Below are 14463 nucleotides of genomic sequence, written 5' to 3'. Positions count from 1 at the left end.
ATATTGCTGAAGTACCAAATGTATTATTTACATATGGGACTCTTTATATTGCTGCAGTATAGAATTTAGTAATGTATTACACATGGGACTTCTGATAATGCTGTTAAAACCAATATGTGAGTTATCTGACAGCTTACATACATCCTAGTCTACAAGTCCTTACTGTAGACTAGTTATTTTTTCTCCCCTTCCCCAGCCTATATATTTTTGTAATTGACCCATATTTGAGCAATAATGTTTGAATATGTTAAAGTGGTAATGTTTTAAACACAAAATATTGATGGAAATGCATCATTTAAAGAAAACAATTACTTGTGTAAAAAAAATTTACATTCCACTCTGTCATTTTGAAGCCATGTTGGTGTTGTCAAAGCACACAAATGCCTCAGTTTAAATGGTCAGTGTTCCATCAGCTGTCTAACTTAAATATGTGTGCTTTGTTTTAATTAAACAGTGCAGAACTCATTTTGAATGACAGTAGCACTAAAGGTGATTAAACCTGAATTCAGAGTAGATGGTTTCTTCTGCACATCTTGCATCACATCACCTTATGTCAGTATATGGCAATCAGCAAATTCAAGTGTTGTTTTGGCCACATTTTCTGACTTGGATGACTTAATCCTTTACCTTATGTAAGCACCTTTGGATACCTCTACCTGATTCTCATGGAATTACCTTTGGATATTTCTGTAACCTGATTCACATGGAAGAGCCTTTGGATGATTCTACACCATTCTAATACAAGTGCCTTTGGATGATCGTTGTAAACATCAGCCATTTTGAGCTCTTATTCATAGCGCCACCTTTGGTGAAAATCCCTTATCAGGTAGTACATTCATTGATTTGAATGACCATTACATCACATCACATGGTCGCTATTTAAATTCTGGTTGTAATCTGCTATTTCAAGTAACTTCGTCAGATTCTCCACTCTTCAGAATGGAGGCCATGGATTTCATTCAGTACTTTTCTGGAGTTTGCACAAATAGAAACAGTACTATGAAAGCTTAAGTAAATTAGGTAAAAAGCTCTGATATTGATGTAAGCAACACTGAGTTTTTATAATTTATCAAATTCAGATGATTTAGTGATGTAGATGAAGGTAAAGAACTTTAATTTTTAGTAGGAGAAATGGCGTCTTTGGTTGGTCATGCAGCTTCACAGGCTTGACGGTGAACAAGTTCTCCAAAGATTTTAAAGCACATAAAAAATTCTTCCATGAAAATATATTATACAGCTGTAATGATTAGATTTTACTCTTAAATCTCATTATACAGAATGTGTACAAAAGATATAAAATGCTTCAGATTGATGTTGAATGTAACATATACTACACTGCTGTAACAGTTAACAGGCAGGCCTATGTCTATGGAGTCAAATAGGTAACAGGTGTTCTGTTTAGTTCACTGCATTATGTAACTTTAATACATGTGTATCAGCATCCTACAAAGACATACACTCAATGAGGTAAAGGGTTAATGTTATTTGCTGGATTAAAGTATGCGGATTTATCATAATGAGTAAAATCATTCAGCAGAATTGTCAGCTAACAAACAAAACAATAGAAGGGAAGCCAGGCATGTCATATGTGATCACTTTGATGGACAATGGTGGATTGAGCAAATGAATAGTTTGAATAGATCATAATATGGTATACTGGTAGTGTACAGGTAAATTGTCAGAGGTCAGTGGATAACTACACATATGTTCTTTGAATGAGAAATATACAAAAAAGTTAACATTTGCTTTAAATGATACTCCTTATTTTAACCATTTAAATTGTCTTCCAAATAACTTAAGAAGCCATGTACATATATCATTTTATTGGATACAGCATTGTATTTTATACAGCATTGTAAGGATTCAGCATTGTTTTGGATACAGCATTGTATGGATTCAGCATTGTATTGGATACAGCATTTTAAGGATTCAGCATTGTATTGGATACAGCATTGTAAGGATTCAGCATTGTATTGGATACAGCATTGTAAGGATTCAGCATTGTATTGGATACAGCATTATATTAGATACAGCATTGTATTGGATACAACATTTTAGTAGATGCAGCATTGTATTGGATATAGCAGTGTGTTAGATACAGGATTGTATTGGATACAGCATTGTAAGGATTTAGCATTGTATTGAATACAGCACTGTATATGATAAAATCTTTCGGAAAACCGGAGAATAAAGAGTCCCATATGTATGTATTAGCTCATATTTTGTCGAATTCAGAGATACACAAGCAATAATTAGTAGTAAAAGTCCATCTTTGTCCTTTAAACTTTTTGTTGTTTTCAGGACCTTAGTTTTACTAGAATATTTTAACAGTTGTAGATAGCATTAGGGGTAAGAAGCAAGTAACCTAGAACAAGGTTTGAAAATTCAGACTTTAGGAAATGTGTCATTCAGCTACTTTTGAAAGGTATTAAAGCTTCTCAGTTTGAGTGTATACTATACACATTCGATATATATTCCCAGTGTGTTGCCATTTTAGTTTAGATATATACTTTGCAAACACTTTTCTATTTATTCTTTGTTTATAACATCCTCTAAAAATCAGATAATTTCATTGAATAAAAGAGGGCCATAAAAGCAGTCGTTGAAAAAATATTTTAAAATAAGCATCTTGACTACAAGGCATTTAAAAAATATGGGATTAGTCAGATTCCCTTGGAACAGGCTGTCTCTAGGTCCCAGGGTGGCCAAGTGGTCTCAGGTGCTTGCATTTACCTATCACTGCCATCTCACCTCTCTGTCGATTTGAGTCTCATTTACAGTCAGTGTGGCTACTTGAGAAAGTTTGATAGTAGCTTCTTTTGAGTTGGTTGTTTTTTTTTTCTTGGGGATTTTCCCCAGGATTTTCCTCTACCAGATAAACTGGCCACTATGTATAGTGTATCATGCGCTGAAAAGTGGTGTTCAACCCACAACTACAGGCTGCCCCATTACTACCTCACAAAACCTTCTCTTTAAGATAGGTGAGAGTAAATAGACAGATCAGAATGTACTTGTTCTTACATCACTAGCATTTTTAGCTCACCAGGCTGTGAGTTTATACAATGACCCTGAAGAGGTCATAGACTTAAATTATCAAGATCTCAGATGATTTGGATAATGTGATCCATGCATATTAATGAGGAGATATGGCATCTGATTGGCTGACATAGCTATCACCCAAGAGGCCATATTTCAGGTCTGATTTTTATCAGATTTGGAATATAAGCTTATTTAATCATTATTTGTATGGTGATGCAGATGTACTCATATTGATGAGGCAATTATGTAACTGATTTTCTGAGTTTGTTACCATTCATGTAGAATTTTGATAGATGTGGTAAATGGGCTTTTATTGTTAATATCTCAAATAAAAATGATTGTGAGGAATATCCATGCAGATTAATGAAGAGATCTTACTCTGGATAAACATGTGAACGGCTATTTCTGTAACTATTTCTTTTCAGATTTTGATTAACCTTGTTTAATATTCTTATATTAGTTATCATGTGTACATTTATGAGTTAAGTTTGTGTCTGATTTGCTGAGCTTGTTACTATTCTGTGGACCAAATTTTGATCAGACTTTGCTGGAACCCAATAAATATGCTGATCTCATCATCTTGGGTTCAGTAATAATCAAGATCTTTGCTTGTCGAGAAGGTGTTCTTGCATCTGATTGGCTGAGTTTTTCGCCTGATTTTGATAGAACTTGTTAAGAATGTTTTTATCATCAAGAAGGGAGTTGAGATAGCACATTGGTAGAGCAAATGACTTTATTCAAGGATCATGGGTTCAAAACATGACTAGCCCAGATCAGCTGCCTGAATGTGTTCTTGGGAAGGGTGCTTAACTCTCATTTTCTTGGCATGAAATAGATCAGGATTGTCCAGTATCTTCAACACTTGGAGCCACATCAACCAAAAATGTAACATTCATGGGCCATACATGATATATATTATAGCAATTATACTATTGTAAATATAGAACTAAATTCTTATATGAGCATGATCCACAAAAAAATGGTCCGTAGGCCATTTGGCCAATGGAACTGATGTTGGACTACTCTAATATAGACAATCATGTGTTAAAAGGGATGTTAAAACCATATTAAAATGAGGTTGAATTATGAGGAAGATCTATGCACATTAATTATGAAAATTTCTTTGGAATTATTTTATCAGACGATGGTAAAATATGTGAAATTGACATGGTATCAAGGGTAGGAGATTAGTAAGATTTGTGATCTTACAATAATACATCAGCAAGCATAGTGAAATGGTCAACTGTTAGGTTATGTAACCTAGGTAAGTGATATAGGACCACTTGGGCCTTTTGCTTACTTGAGAATATATTGTGTGATCTCTTAGAGCTTTAATTACATCTTGCAGTATAATATTATATAGAAATACAAAATGTTCAAGCTGGGTTTTATTTTGGAGTGTTTTTTTGTTGTTCTTTTCAAGAATAAGAACAATAACTTATTAATTTTTATTTATTTACAGTTTTAAGGTATTGATTTTTGGCATAACTTAAACCATACATTTTTTGTATTGCTTTATTAAAAAATTGACATTGATTATATCTGATCATAGCCCAATTTGGGGGTGGTTAACAACAGTGTTAAATCCATCATTAAATTAATAAGTTTGAATTGTAATCATAGTGATACCTACTATAACATGATGGTTGGATCCTACATAGTGCCATCATGTTATGCAATGTAGAGTGCAGTATCAGAACAAATCAGTTGACTGAAGAAAATTTGCATTTATGTTATCCAAGCTGTACTATGGGTATGTACAAAATTGCTAGTTTCAGTGATGTATCATCGGAAATGCAGGTTGGCGACACATTGTCAAACAGTATTTTTAGATGGATATTTTATTTTTCTTCACAGCATAGATTCATACATACATTCACTTGCTACCTGTCATTCTTGTCACCATTTTAATTTTGATTCATTTTATCAGTCTTGATTTCATGTTTCATATTTTCATGAATTTTGATTTTATGTAAAGGATTAAGGACCTTGAAAATCAAAGGTAGGTAACCATGATTGGTGCTGGCTTAACTAAATACATTTTGTATTTTTTTAAACATTCTAATAATTTATATGTATACTATATTCAGACATAGATTCCTAAACACATTATAAACACATTCTTTATGTTAGAAATCCCAAAATGAAAAATACATTTGTGAGAAATTGACCCAGCATGGCTAGGTCTTTAATTATGGTTAAGTCACTATCAAATTTAAATTAAGTACTTTGGTCTAAATTAAAGGATATTGTTTTGACAATATTTCTGATATTAAAATTTTCATCTATTTATCTATTTGGTTCATATATTCATTTCATTATTTTCATTTACATTATGATTACGCTTATTTGAACGTCATGCACCTTTCATTTCATTTCCATATATTTTTCCATTTTAACCCAGTTGCCTGTAAATCCATTTAATACAAATCTCTGAAAATTCTGTATTTACTTGAAAAAGAATAAAACAGAAATATGCTATTATTCTTTGGACTGCACAGAGTCTTATGTTTAGAGTCTAGTATTATTCCCATTCTTACACTTTCAGTGAGGTCTCCTATATATTATACATCCAACATTCTCAGTTACCTCCCTTGCTCCATCTCACTCCTCTATTTCTAGACATCCTGATCTGCCAGTATTTCCTTCTATGAGGGCCAGGTGAGAAATAATGGCTCATCATAGAAACCATCCCTACTGCCTTGCCCTACATTTTATATTTCTTGATGTAGCTCAAATATAACTTGATGTCTCAGGGATATCAAGAAATCAGCCTAAACCAAGTTATGCTAATCAGTCATGTAATGGATGTAGATTTATGCTGTTTGCAGATGGTTGAGTTTTGAAAAGCAGTACATTTTCTGTTACTGTCAAAATTTATTTTGAATTCTGATTGGTTGTAAAAACCTTGCATTCTCAACAGCAATTCACTTTATTGGTTTCCTCAAAGTGATTTCAGCTCTGCAAAATAACCCATTGTGCTTGCTTCGGGATATTTTTTAGACCACAGAGCTTTCCTGTCAGATGAACCATAGCATGAAAGTAATAAAATTATGGACGTTTGCTTGGCTTAATATGTTGTTTTACTGAGCTGTGAAATATAGATATTGGCTGGTATAAAACATCATGTAAATGTTTGCAATCAACTGAATAGCAGAATGTATTGAAGCCCATAATTAAATAGTATTAACTTTATCTATATAAATATCTTGCTGAGCACACGGTTAATATTTTTGAGCTACAAATCAGTTCATTTTCATCTAACAATATGGTCATGGTATACTTGTCATCAATTTATTATTAACATTTTTTGTAAATATACATGTAGAAGAGGAACAGGTTTTAATACTGCGTTATGCTGAATTTGCTAATCCCAGGAAAAATGTGCATTTATTTATAGTTTGTGATTGTGTATGTGATTTTGTTAACTTGAAATTTTGTTGAAATGTTACTGCATGTGCATAAAACAGCTCCATACCGGAAACATGGCACTAATAATTCTACCGTTAGGAGATACAGCAGTCTCCATTTGCATGTGTATTAACAGTTTTCATCTGGTCTCTTACTGATCACATATATCTAACAGTCTTGGGTACATGTATATTTTTACATCATTATAAAGTCTTTGTGGTAGTGTGGTAAGTATGGAAACAGTAAGGTTTAGAGTTTTCTTGCTTTTGTATTTCTAGTCACATTGCCGAGATATAAATAACAACAACAAAAAGATAATGATTCAAATTATGATTTTCTGTAATTTTATTCCCGTGTGTTGTTAGATATACAACTGTATTACACAGTCCCGTTAATGCATTATGTGGTGATAAAATATTGATATTTTTATTTATTCTGCAGTAGATTTTGTTTGGTTATGTAAGTTTTAGATTTATTTGAAAGACTCAGCAATATTTAGGTTTATATGCATGTGAACTTTTAACAACATTCTCCATTTTTGTTGTTCATTTCATGCTTTTGATTAACAATTATTTTCAGCTCATAGTTTTTCTATGCTTTTTAAACATATATTGGTCAGAATTCACTATGAATAAATTGATTTATTACTGTATATACTCATTTATAAGTTGATTCAAACTGCTAACAACAAAGATCCTAAGCTGCTTTAGCATAATATGCCTGCAGACCAAGGTCTGTGTTGTTCATTCTACTAATTAATCTTAACAGATTGCATAGACCCCAGATCTGCCAGTGGATTGTACAATGTCAGATCTGGGTCTGTGCAGTTTGAAGTAGGACTCTGTAAACAAATATATATGGTATTCATTTTAATTGTTGTATCTGAACACCATTAATTTGAAGCTATTAAATTTAAATTATTCCCACAAATTAAGTCAACAAAATATGTAAAAACTATTTTTATATCTTTGATATAACACACAGGTCTTAAAAAAAAGCTGTACTGAAATCATGAAAAATGAATATTGAATTTTTTTGTTTGACCTGATTACTTTCAGACCACGTGTTGTGTAAGTCTTACGTTTTAGGTGGATGGATTTTTTTATACTTTGCCAACTGGTTACACGCATGATGTGCAGAGTTATTATGTACTGTGCACCTATTCTTTCAATAAGATTATTATATTCCCATGCACAGGATAGGAAGCATTACAAATTTTGTATTTTGCTGTGTATAACACACATCCAATTGCAGTCAGCAAAGAATTAGATTTGCCAGCAACTAATGCACCATCCAATCAAGGTCTTTGCTATTTGCGGGAAATCATATTTCTCCAATTATAAGCCAATGCTCAGTGAAAGACCATCCCATACTTCAGCAAACAATATTAGTAAATGTTTTATGTTTGGAAAGCAGTGTCCAGTGATAAGCCTGTACTCCCAAACCAAACACCCAATTTTTCAGTGAAATTATGCATCAGATCTCCTGGGCATATTAGGAAAAATAATATATGTACCATCATTAACCTAAGAATCTTAGCTCTCCAATTTGCAGACACCATATTTTCAAACTATGCAATCATTTCAAAGGTGTAAAATCTAAAATTAAGCATTAAGTGGGAACTAAACTTAGGAATGTTTGAAATATATTCAACAGCAGGTGATTGAATAGACAATGATAAACCATGAAACCTTTTTAACTATCCATGTTTCATAGATGTACTAAATGTGTCGCCAATAGACAATAAATTATTAGATAACACTCTTGACTGTTCTTGATTTCAGTGTGATAAAATCAAAGACTTGGTGTAGACAAATCACATTCTTTGTAAAGTGGATTAACTGGTGTATGGGTTGTTTTCACTGTTTTACCATTTCCAGTAAACTAAAATGGGTTTACATACATTTGTGGCAAAGTGCTCAATATTTCAAGCATGGTTGTTTCGGAAGTTTATGTTTTGATTTTATCCAGTGGCAGATTTTTCCTTGACAGCCTCATCTTGGACATTTGATCTTCATTTTTCATTCCCTATTTGGAATTCTGTAATTCAATTTCAGAACCAGTCTCAGTGATTCCATTTATTTTATGCACAACAAAAACAATACTGAATTGTACGAGAAAAGATTTAATACATGCGTTGTAAGAAATATAAGATGCATAATATATGCATTCAGTCTCGCTCTTTCACTCACTCTCTCCCTTTCAAGTATGCCACTATTCATATTGCCAATATTCTACATCAAACTCATAACTAAAATAAAATCAATACTTAATTAAAATATTTAATATTTGCTCAGTTGTTGACATTGAGGTTCCAACAGTTGTAAAGAAAAATATGGATATCTTAAAAAGTTTTCAGACGTAAGGTTATACATACAGACATACACATACATACATACATACATACATACATACATACATACATACACACACACATACACACACACACACACACATACATACATACATACACACACACATACATACATACACACACACACACATACATACATACACACACACATACACACACACATACATACATACATACATACATTCATACATACATACATACACACATACACACACACACACACACACACACACACACACATACATACATACATACATACATACATACATACATACATACATATGCATAGAGAGGTAGATGCAGCATATGCTAATTGTGGTAAAACATTCTTTTGTCAAAGACTGTCTTTACATTATTGAAACAATCTCTTATTAGAGCTCATTCCAACCAGCTGCATGCATATGTTATTATTTATGGGTAGCAGTCATTGATAAATTTGCAATGATGATTGAAACTTACTGGGTTTTAACCAGTTGATTTTAATATAAGTTTCCATCCAACTGTAAAATAATTTTCATTAGCACATGAATTATCTGGACAGAAAGAAAGGCAATTTTTTATGTCCAGGTAATTATTTTGTTTTATTGTGGCATGATAGACACTGATTTGCTGGAGCATCATGTAGTGGTAGATCTAGGTCTCCTTTTTCAAAATTGGATGTGTGTTTTACTTTCATGAGCAAATACAGCATTATCCTGCTAACTAGTTGCAACCCTCTCCCCCCCAACCCAAAATGTCTATATTATAGTGTGTGGAATTGCTTCTTGTGACAAATATCAAGACAAAATTCATTTACATTTGAGTAAGGTTTGATCCTGTGCTAAGTTAGTAAATAAATTATTTGAGATCAAAGTTGGGGACCTAAATTGAAGGTTTGCATTCAGATCTCTTTCGTACGTTTTCTTTCCTTTTTCTTTTTGTTTTTGCTTTTGTAAACAAGTTGAGCCATTCATGTTAGTTCCTTTATTTGCTATGAGTTTTCAGTTTTATAGATAAAAATAGTCTTAATAGAGTAAGTGTAAAATAGGTTTACCTTAATTCTTTCAAACCATTAACAAAATTGAAAAAGTTCCCTTGAAACCTTTCATGTGTTAGATCATACATTAGATCATGACACTGGTATGCGTGAGTTGTTGCAATGGGTAGAGGTTAGGAGATGGCTTTTTGAGTGAGTGACAGATTATCATTTTCTCAACTCAAAAACAGCCCATAACATGAGAATTTGTTTGATCTAATTCTCTATGCCCCCCATTGCATGACATTAAGTAGAATAAACAGTTGAAACAGGTATTTTACTGTTATATGTTTTATTTTTTTTTATAGTACATATATACTAGGAAACAGAAGTTTGATTGACATTTTATATTTTAATTTTGACTGTATATATGCTTTCTACTTCAGTTGTCTACACTGAGCCAATTTCAGTGAATTTAATAACAAGAAACAGTTAATTTCATATTTTGAACTTGATTTTGACCTTCAATCCATTTAAATCTGAGAGATTATTTCTCAATTAAAGAAAACATAATGAAATTAAAATTACTTGTAAATTAATGTAGATAATTTAAAACTTTTACTAAAGTTTTAATTTTTTTTTACATACATGTATATCAGATGCACTGAGGACTGAACCCTTGTAGTTATTGCTAGCTTAATTAATGGATATATATGTAATTTTGTGCATGGAGAAACTTAATGAAATAATTGAGGGTGATAATGAATTTTTTTTTGTTGTATTTGCTTTATAATAATTTTCTGTTTAAGTTACACATTTGTGTAAAGTTACTGCTCCATTTACCCAAAATGTCTGAAATGTTTATTAGTCTTGGTGATTTAGATTTATTCAGCAGTATTGATTTGTGTTGTTGAAAAAATCCATTTGGATCATTGGTTGATGTGGATGGTGGGGGATTAGGTCATGTACAATCATGTTCAGAAGTATTTGCAGTCTGTTTTTATTTATTGTGTAGCCTTATTTATGTAGGGGGTGGTGGGCAGGGGATTCTTTGACTATTATGATAAATATGGAAAAAAATATTATAACATGCAGCTAATACTTTTTGGGGCAATCCTTTTTTGCAGCAATTCAGAGACAGTGTATGTTCAGCTGCTTTCATCAGTTGTATAACTTAGTATCTAAAAAATATTATATTTCACTTCTTTAAAACTTCTGTTGGAGTTTGAATTTCTCATATTTTTAGGGGTATTGACAATTTTTCTTATGACCCTCTGTAGCTTGTACCAATATCTAGATTTTACTAAGCCTAAATGTAATACAGCTAACAATTGAATAAAAAGATTGATTTCTTTTCAGGATTTTAAGTTTACAAATTAATTTTGTCTTTTAGTATCAGGACTGTTATATCCTTTTTCCATTCCAAGTGGAAGGCTTTCATGCCATTATTCATTATAGACGAATCTAACATACCTTTTTGTGATGATGATTAGCTTCATCCAATTGTGTACTGCGACACTCGGTGAGCATATTTCTGAGAGGGGATGAACATCATAGGAAAGATCCCAGCATAACTGAATCTGATCAAAAGAATGAAACAGTTTAGTCCCACAAACACAAACTGATTCATTTTTCCAAAACTTAAAAGACTATGAGAAATCTCTTTAGTTAGCAAGCTTCTAAGTCACATGGATTTAGATGGTTCAGGATTAACATTATGAAAGCCAACCACTTTGAGTTTAAATGGACACAATGGCTTTGACACTGAAATACAGAAACAGAAGCTTATTTGAAAATTTAATAAAGATTTAAGAATTGAATAATTTTGACCCAAGTTTTAGTGACCATGTCTAGATAGGGTACACACTGAAAGAGGGTCCTGGAGAAAGCTTGAATGAAAATGGACTTTGTAATCTTCATGAAAGTTTTTTCTTATACCCTTAAATTACTGATGTGCCTATTTCACATGTGGTGGCAGAAGGCCTTGACACTTATGCTTCCTACCTAATGGTTGTCAAGCAACAGAAACAAATAAATGAATCAGGAATCTCAAATAAAGGAAATTTAGAGTTTTTATATTTGTAAGATTTTCAACAAAATATTTTTTTTCTCAACAAATAGAACCATAAAGGTTGAGTATAATATGAATGATAAATTCACATTTGCCGTATGCATTCAGCTCTCTTCTGTTGTTCATAGTAACTTTGATGATGAAGGATAGTGCTAAAATTTAAATAGAGAATTCTTACTCCATCAAAAGTTGTTTTCCTTTTCCTTTTCAAATAAAAATATATACAAGATTAACAAACCTTTCAGTGCCAAGTTTCTGTTCACCTAGACAAAGCAATTTACCTAGACAAAGCAATTTACCTGGACAAAGCACTGTATTTATGTTCAGCAGATCAGTGTTCTAGCCATCGCTGATTGACTTGAAAAGATGGCACTGATTAATGGATGTACACATAGAATTATGAAATACTGTGATTTAAGATGAGAAATGAAACTAGGAAGCAATTTTATTTTCCAAAGAAAAAAGAGCATTTGCCAATTTCATACATTAACTTATTATTTTGTTTCACAATATGTGTCAGTGTTACCATAACAGACATATCATAGTCACAAAAAAGATGTCCTTTAAATGTTACTTTGATGAGAAATTTAATACTGCTTGAAATATAAATATTATATTTCAGTTCAGCCATGTGTAATAGAAGTGTAACTGTTATTTAATATTACACATTTATGGGCTCAGTAATCATATTTGTTCCCCTCCAAGGTGGTACTTTGCACAACTGTAACAGCTGTAACATAAATGTGACAGCAAAACAAGTTACCAGTCATACGTGCATATATTTCCAGTCAAATCACAGAACAAAAGAACTACAGTGTTACCAGTTTTATATACATATAGTTCCAGTCAAGTCGCAGAACGAAAAAGAACTACCATGTTACCAGTTTTATGTACATGTATTTCAAATCGATTCACATAACAAAAAACATTCATAATGGTGCACATATTGACATAAACAATCAAAGACCAAGACTATTGCAGTTGTAAGCATTATTTAATTCTTTAATAAGGATTATAACTCATTAAGCCCTGGAGGTTTTTGTCGTTTTTGCCTGAAATGCCAGTAGGAAACACATTTTGGGGGCTATTTCTGAATACATACTAATACATTGACTTCCAAGAGATTTCCCATTAATGTATTGCATAGTTGTGTTAGAAACATCATTTTTCATTGGCTATTTCACTCAAACACAAGCAGAAGGGTAAAAGTTGGAGTTCTTTTGTTTCTTATTTTTTTCGCTTAATGGACCCATCATTTTTGTATTGAGACCACTCTTTATTCCAAATGCCCATCTTGAACTACCTTTTGCAGGCAAAAAAGTCAAATTTTGGGTGGAAAAATTTGGTCCAAAATATTAGGTTTTTCACTCTGTATTTTGTAGTGCAACTAGAATGTCCAGATTATTTGGTATCATTGGAGAGCTACATCGGTCTACTTTTTTATAATACCACCCACTTTAGTGTATCATACATGACCTTGACACTACAAAGCTCAGCAGTAGGCTACTACCTCCCTCATCGTAAACATGGCGCCAGGGGTTAATGAGTGAAATAATTTCTTTACAATGTGACGGATTTAATAAGGCATAAATGTGATGTGTAGGCTGCTCTATCTGCCTTGATCCTTTCATCACTTAGAAGAAAAAAAATTATATAAATTTGCACCCCGTCCTAAAAATCAAGTCTGCATACACACCAAAATATGGTACATTGAGTGTAGTTTTAAATGTGATGCATGGATTATCCCCAATTTTGTCAATTTTTCTTATTTAAATTTTCATATAGCAACAATCTATAAATGTTACATTTTTCATGTATACTTATTTTTGCCTCTGAAAACAGAATAAGGTATATAGTGTGCAACAATTGCAGCCATAATTGTGGAAACATTGGTGCCTTATGGTGATATTACTTCAGCCCCCTCCCCCCACTTGGCAAATGCAATTTTTTGTCTATTAAGTTAGGCGTACATATCATAATGTAATGTTGGCACTGAAAGAGTAAAGCCCCCACAGACTACCCTGAGTACTGTGTATAACTTTTTATTTTATTTCTTTTAAAAATAGTTTTTATCTTCACAATTCCTTCTTGAGTGCATTTCTAATATTTTAATCAGACAAATACATATTTCTTCAGCTTTCATAGTTGCAAGTTGTTATTTACTAAATATTGCATTTTTAAAAATTGCTATACACATATAATGGTCCCTCATTATAATGTATGGGTATTATCATGGATCCCATTATACTGCTTCTGTTCTATTTTGCCACATGATGTACCCCACTTTAAGGTGATATTGACAGTATTACAACATGTTACACTTTTATGGTTCATTTTACTGGCATTATAGTGAGGGACAACTGAATTTAACTTTGCAAATTTAATTCCATAGTCAAATTTCCTAGGTAGTTGCTGTGAAATCACCATTTTTTGTAGATTACCAATTTTCATGAAAGTACTGAAACCGATGTCATTTTTTTAGATACTAAACCATGTAAGTTTATACTCACGCTATTTTACAACTATATATATATATATATATATATATATATATATATATATATATATATATATATATATATATATATATATATATAATGTATTTTAATGCAG

The 14463-nt window shown here is 32.1% G+C and overlaps 1 protein-coding gene across 21 annotated transcripts in view; it reads left to right on the top strand.

Moving 5' to 3' along the window:
* Positions 1 to 14463, top strand: part of LOC149801452 (uncharacterized) — a 227224-nt gene that overhangs the window by 131676 nt on the left and 81085 nt on the right. For 14 of the 21 annotated variants that reach the window (XM_089955600.1, XM_089955607.1, XM_089955584.1 and 11 more), the window contains exons 23-24: positions 5018 to 5041; positions 5662 to 5700. The exons of 2 other annotated variants lie outside the window; for them this stretch is intronic. In XM_089955600.1, coding sequence (XP_089811726.1) covers positions 5018 to 5041; positions 5662 to 5700 — 63 coding nt within the window. Of the gene's footprint in view, positions 1 to 5017; positions 5042 to 5661; positions 5701 to 10906; positions 10922 to 14463 lie in introns of all 21 variants that reach the window. 5 more of the 21 variants (XM_089955585.1, XM_089955591.1, XM_089955588.1 and 2 more) reach the window with 3 other exon arrangements.

The sequence above is a fragment of the Sinohyriopsis cumingii genome, chromosome 4 (assembly GCF_028554795.1).
Source record: "Sinohyriopsis cumingii isolate HCF-2022 chromosome 4, ASM2855479v2, whole genome shotgun sequence".
In the NCBI taxonomy this organism is placed as follows: Eukaryota; Metazoa; Mollusca; class Bivalvia; order Unionida; family Unionidae; genus Sinohyriopsis; species Sinohyriopsis cumingii.
Note: the sequence above shows the minus strand (reverse complement) of the source record. Positions and strands in the feature narration are given on the sequence as shown.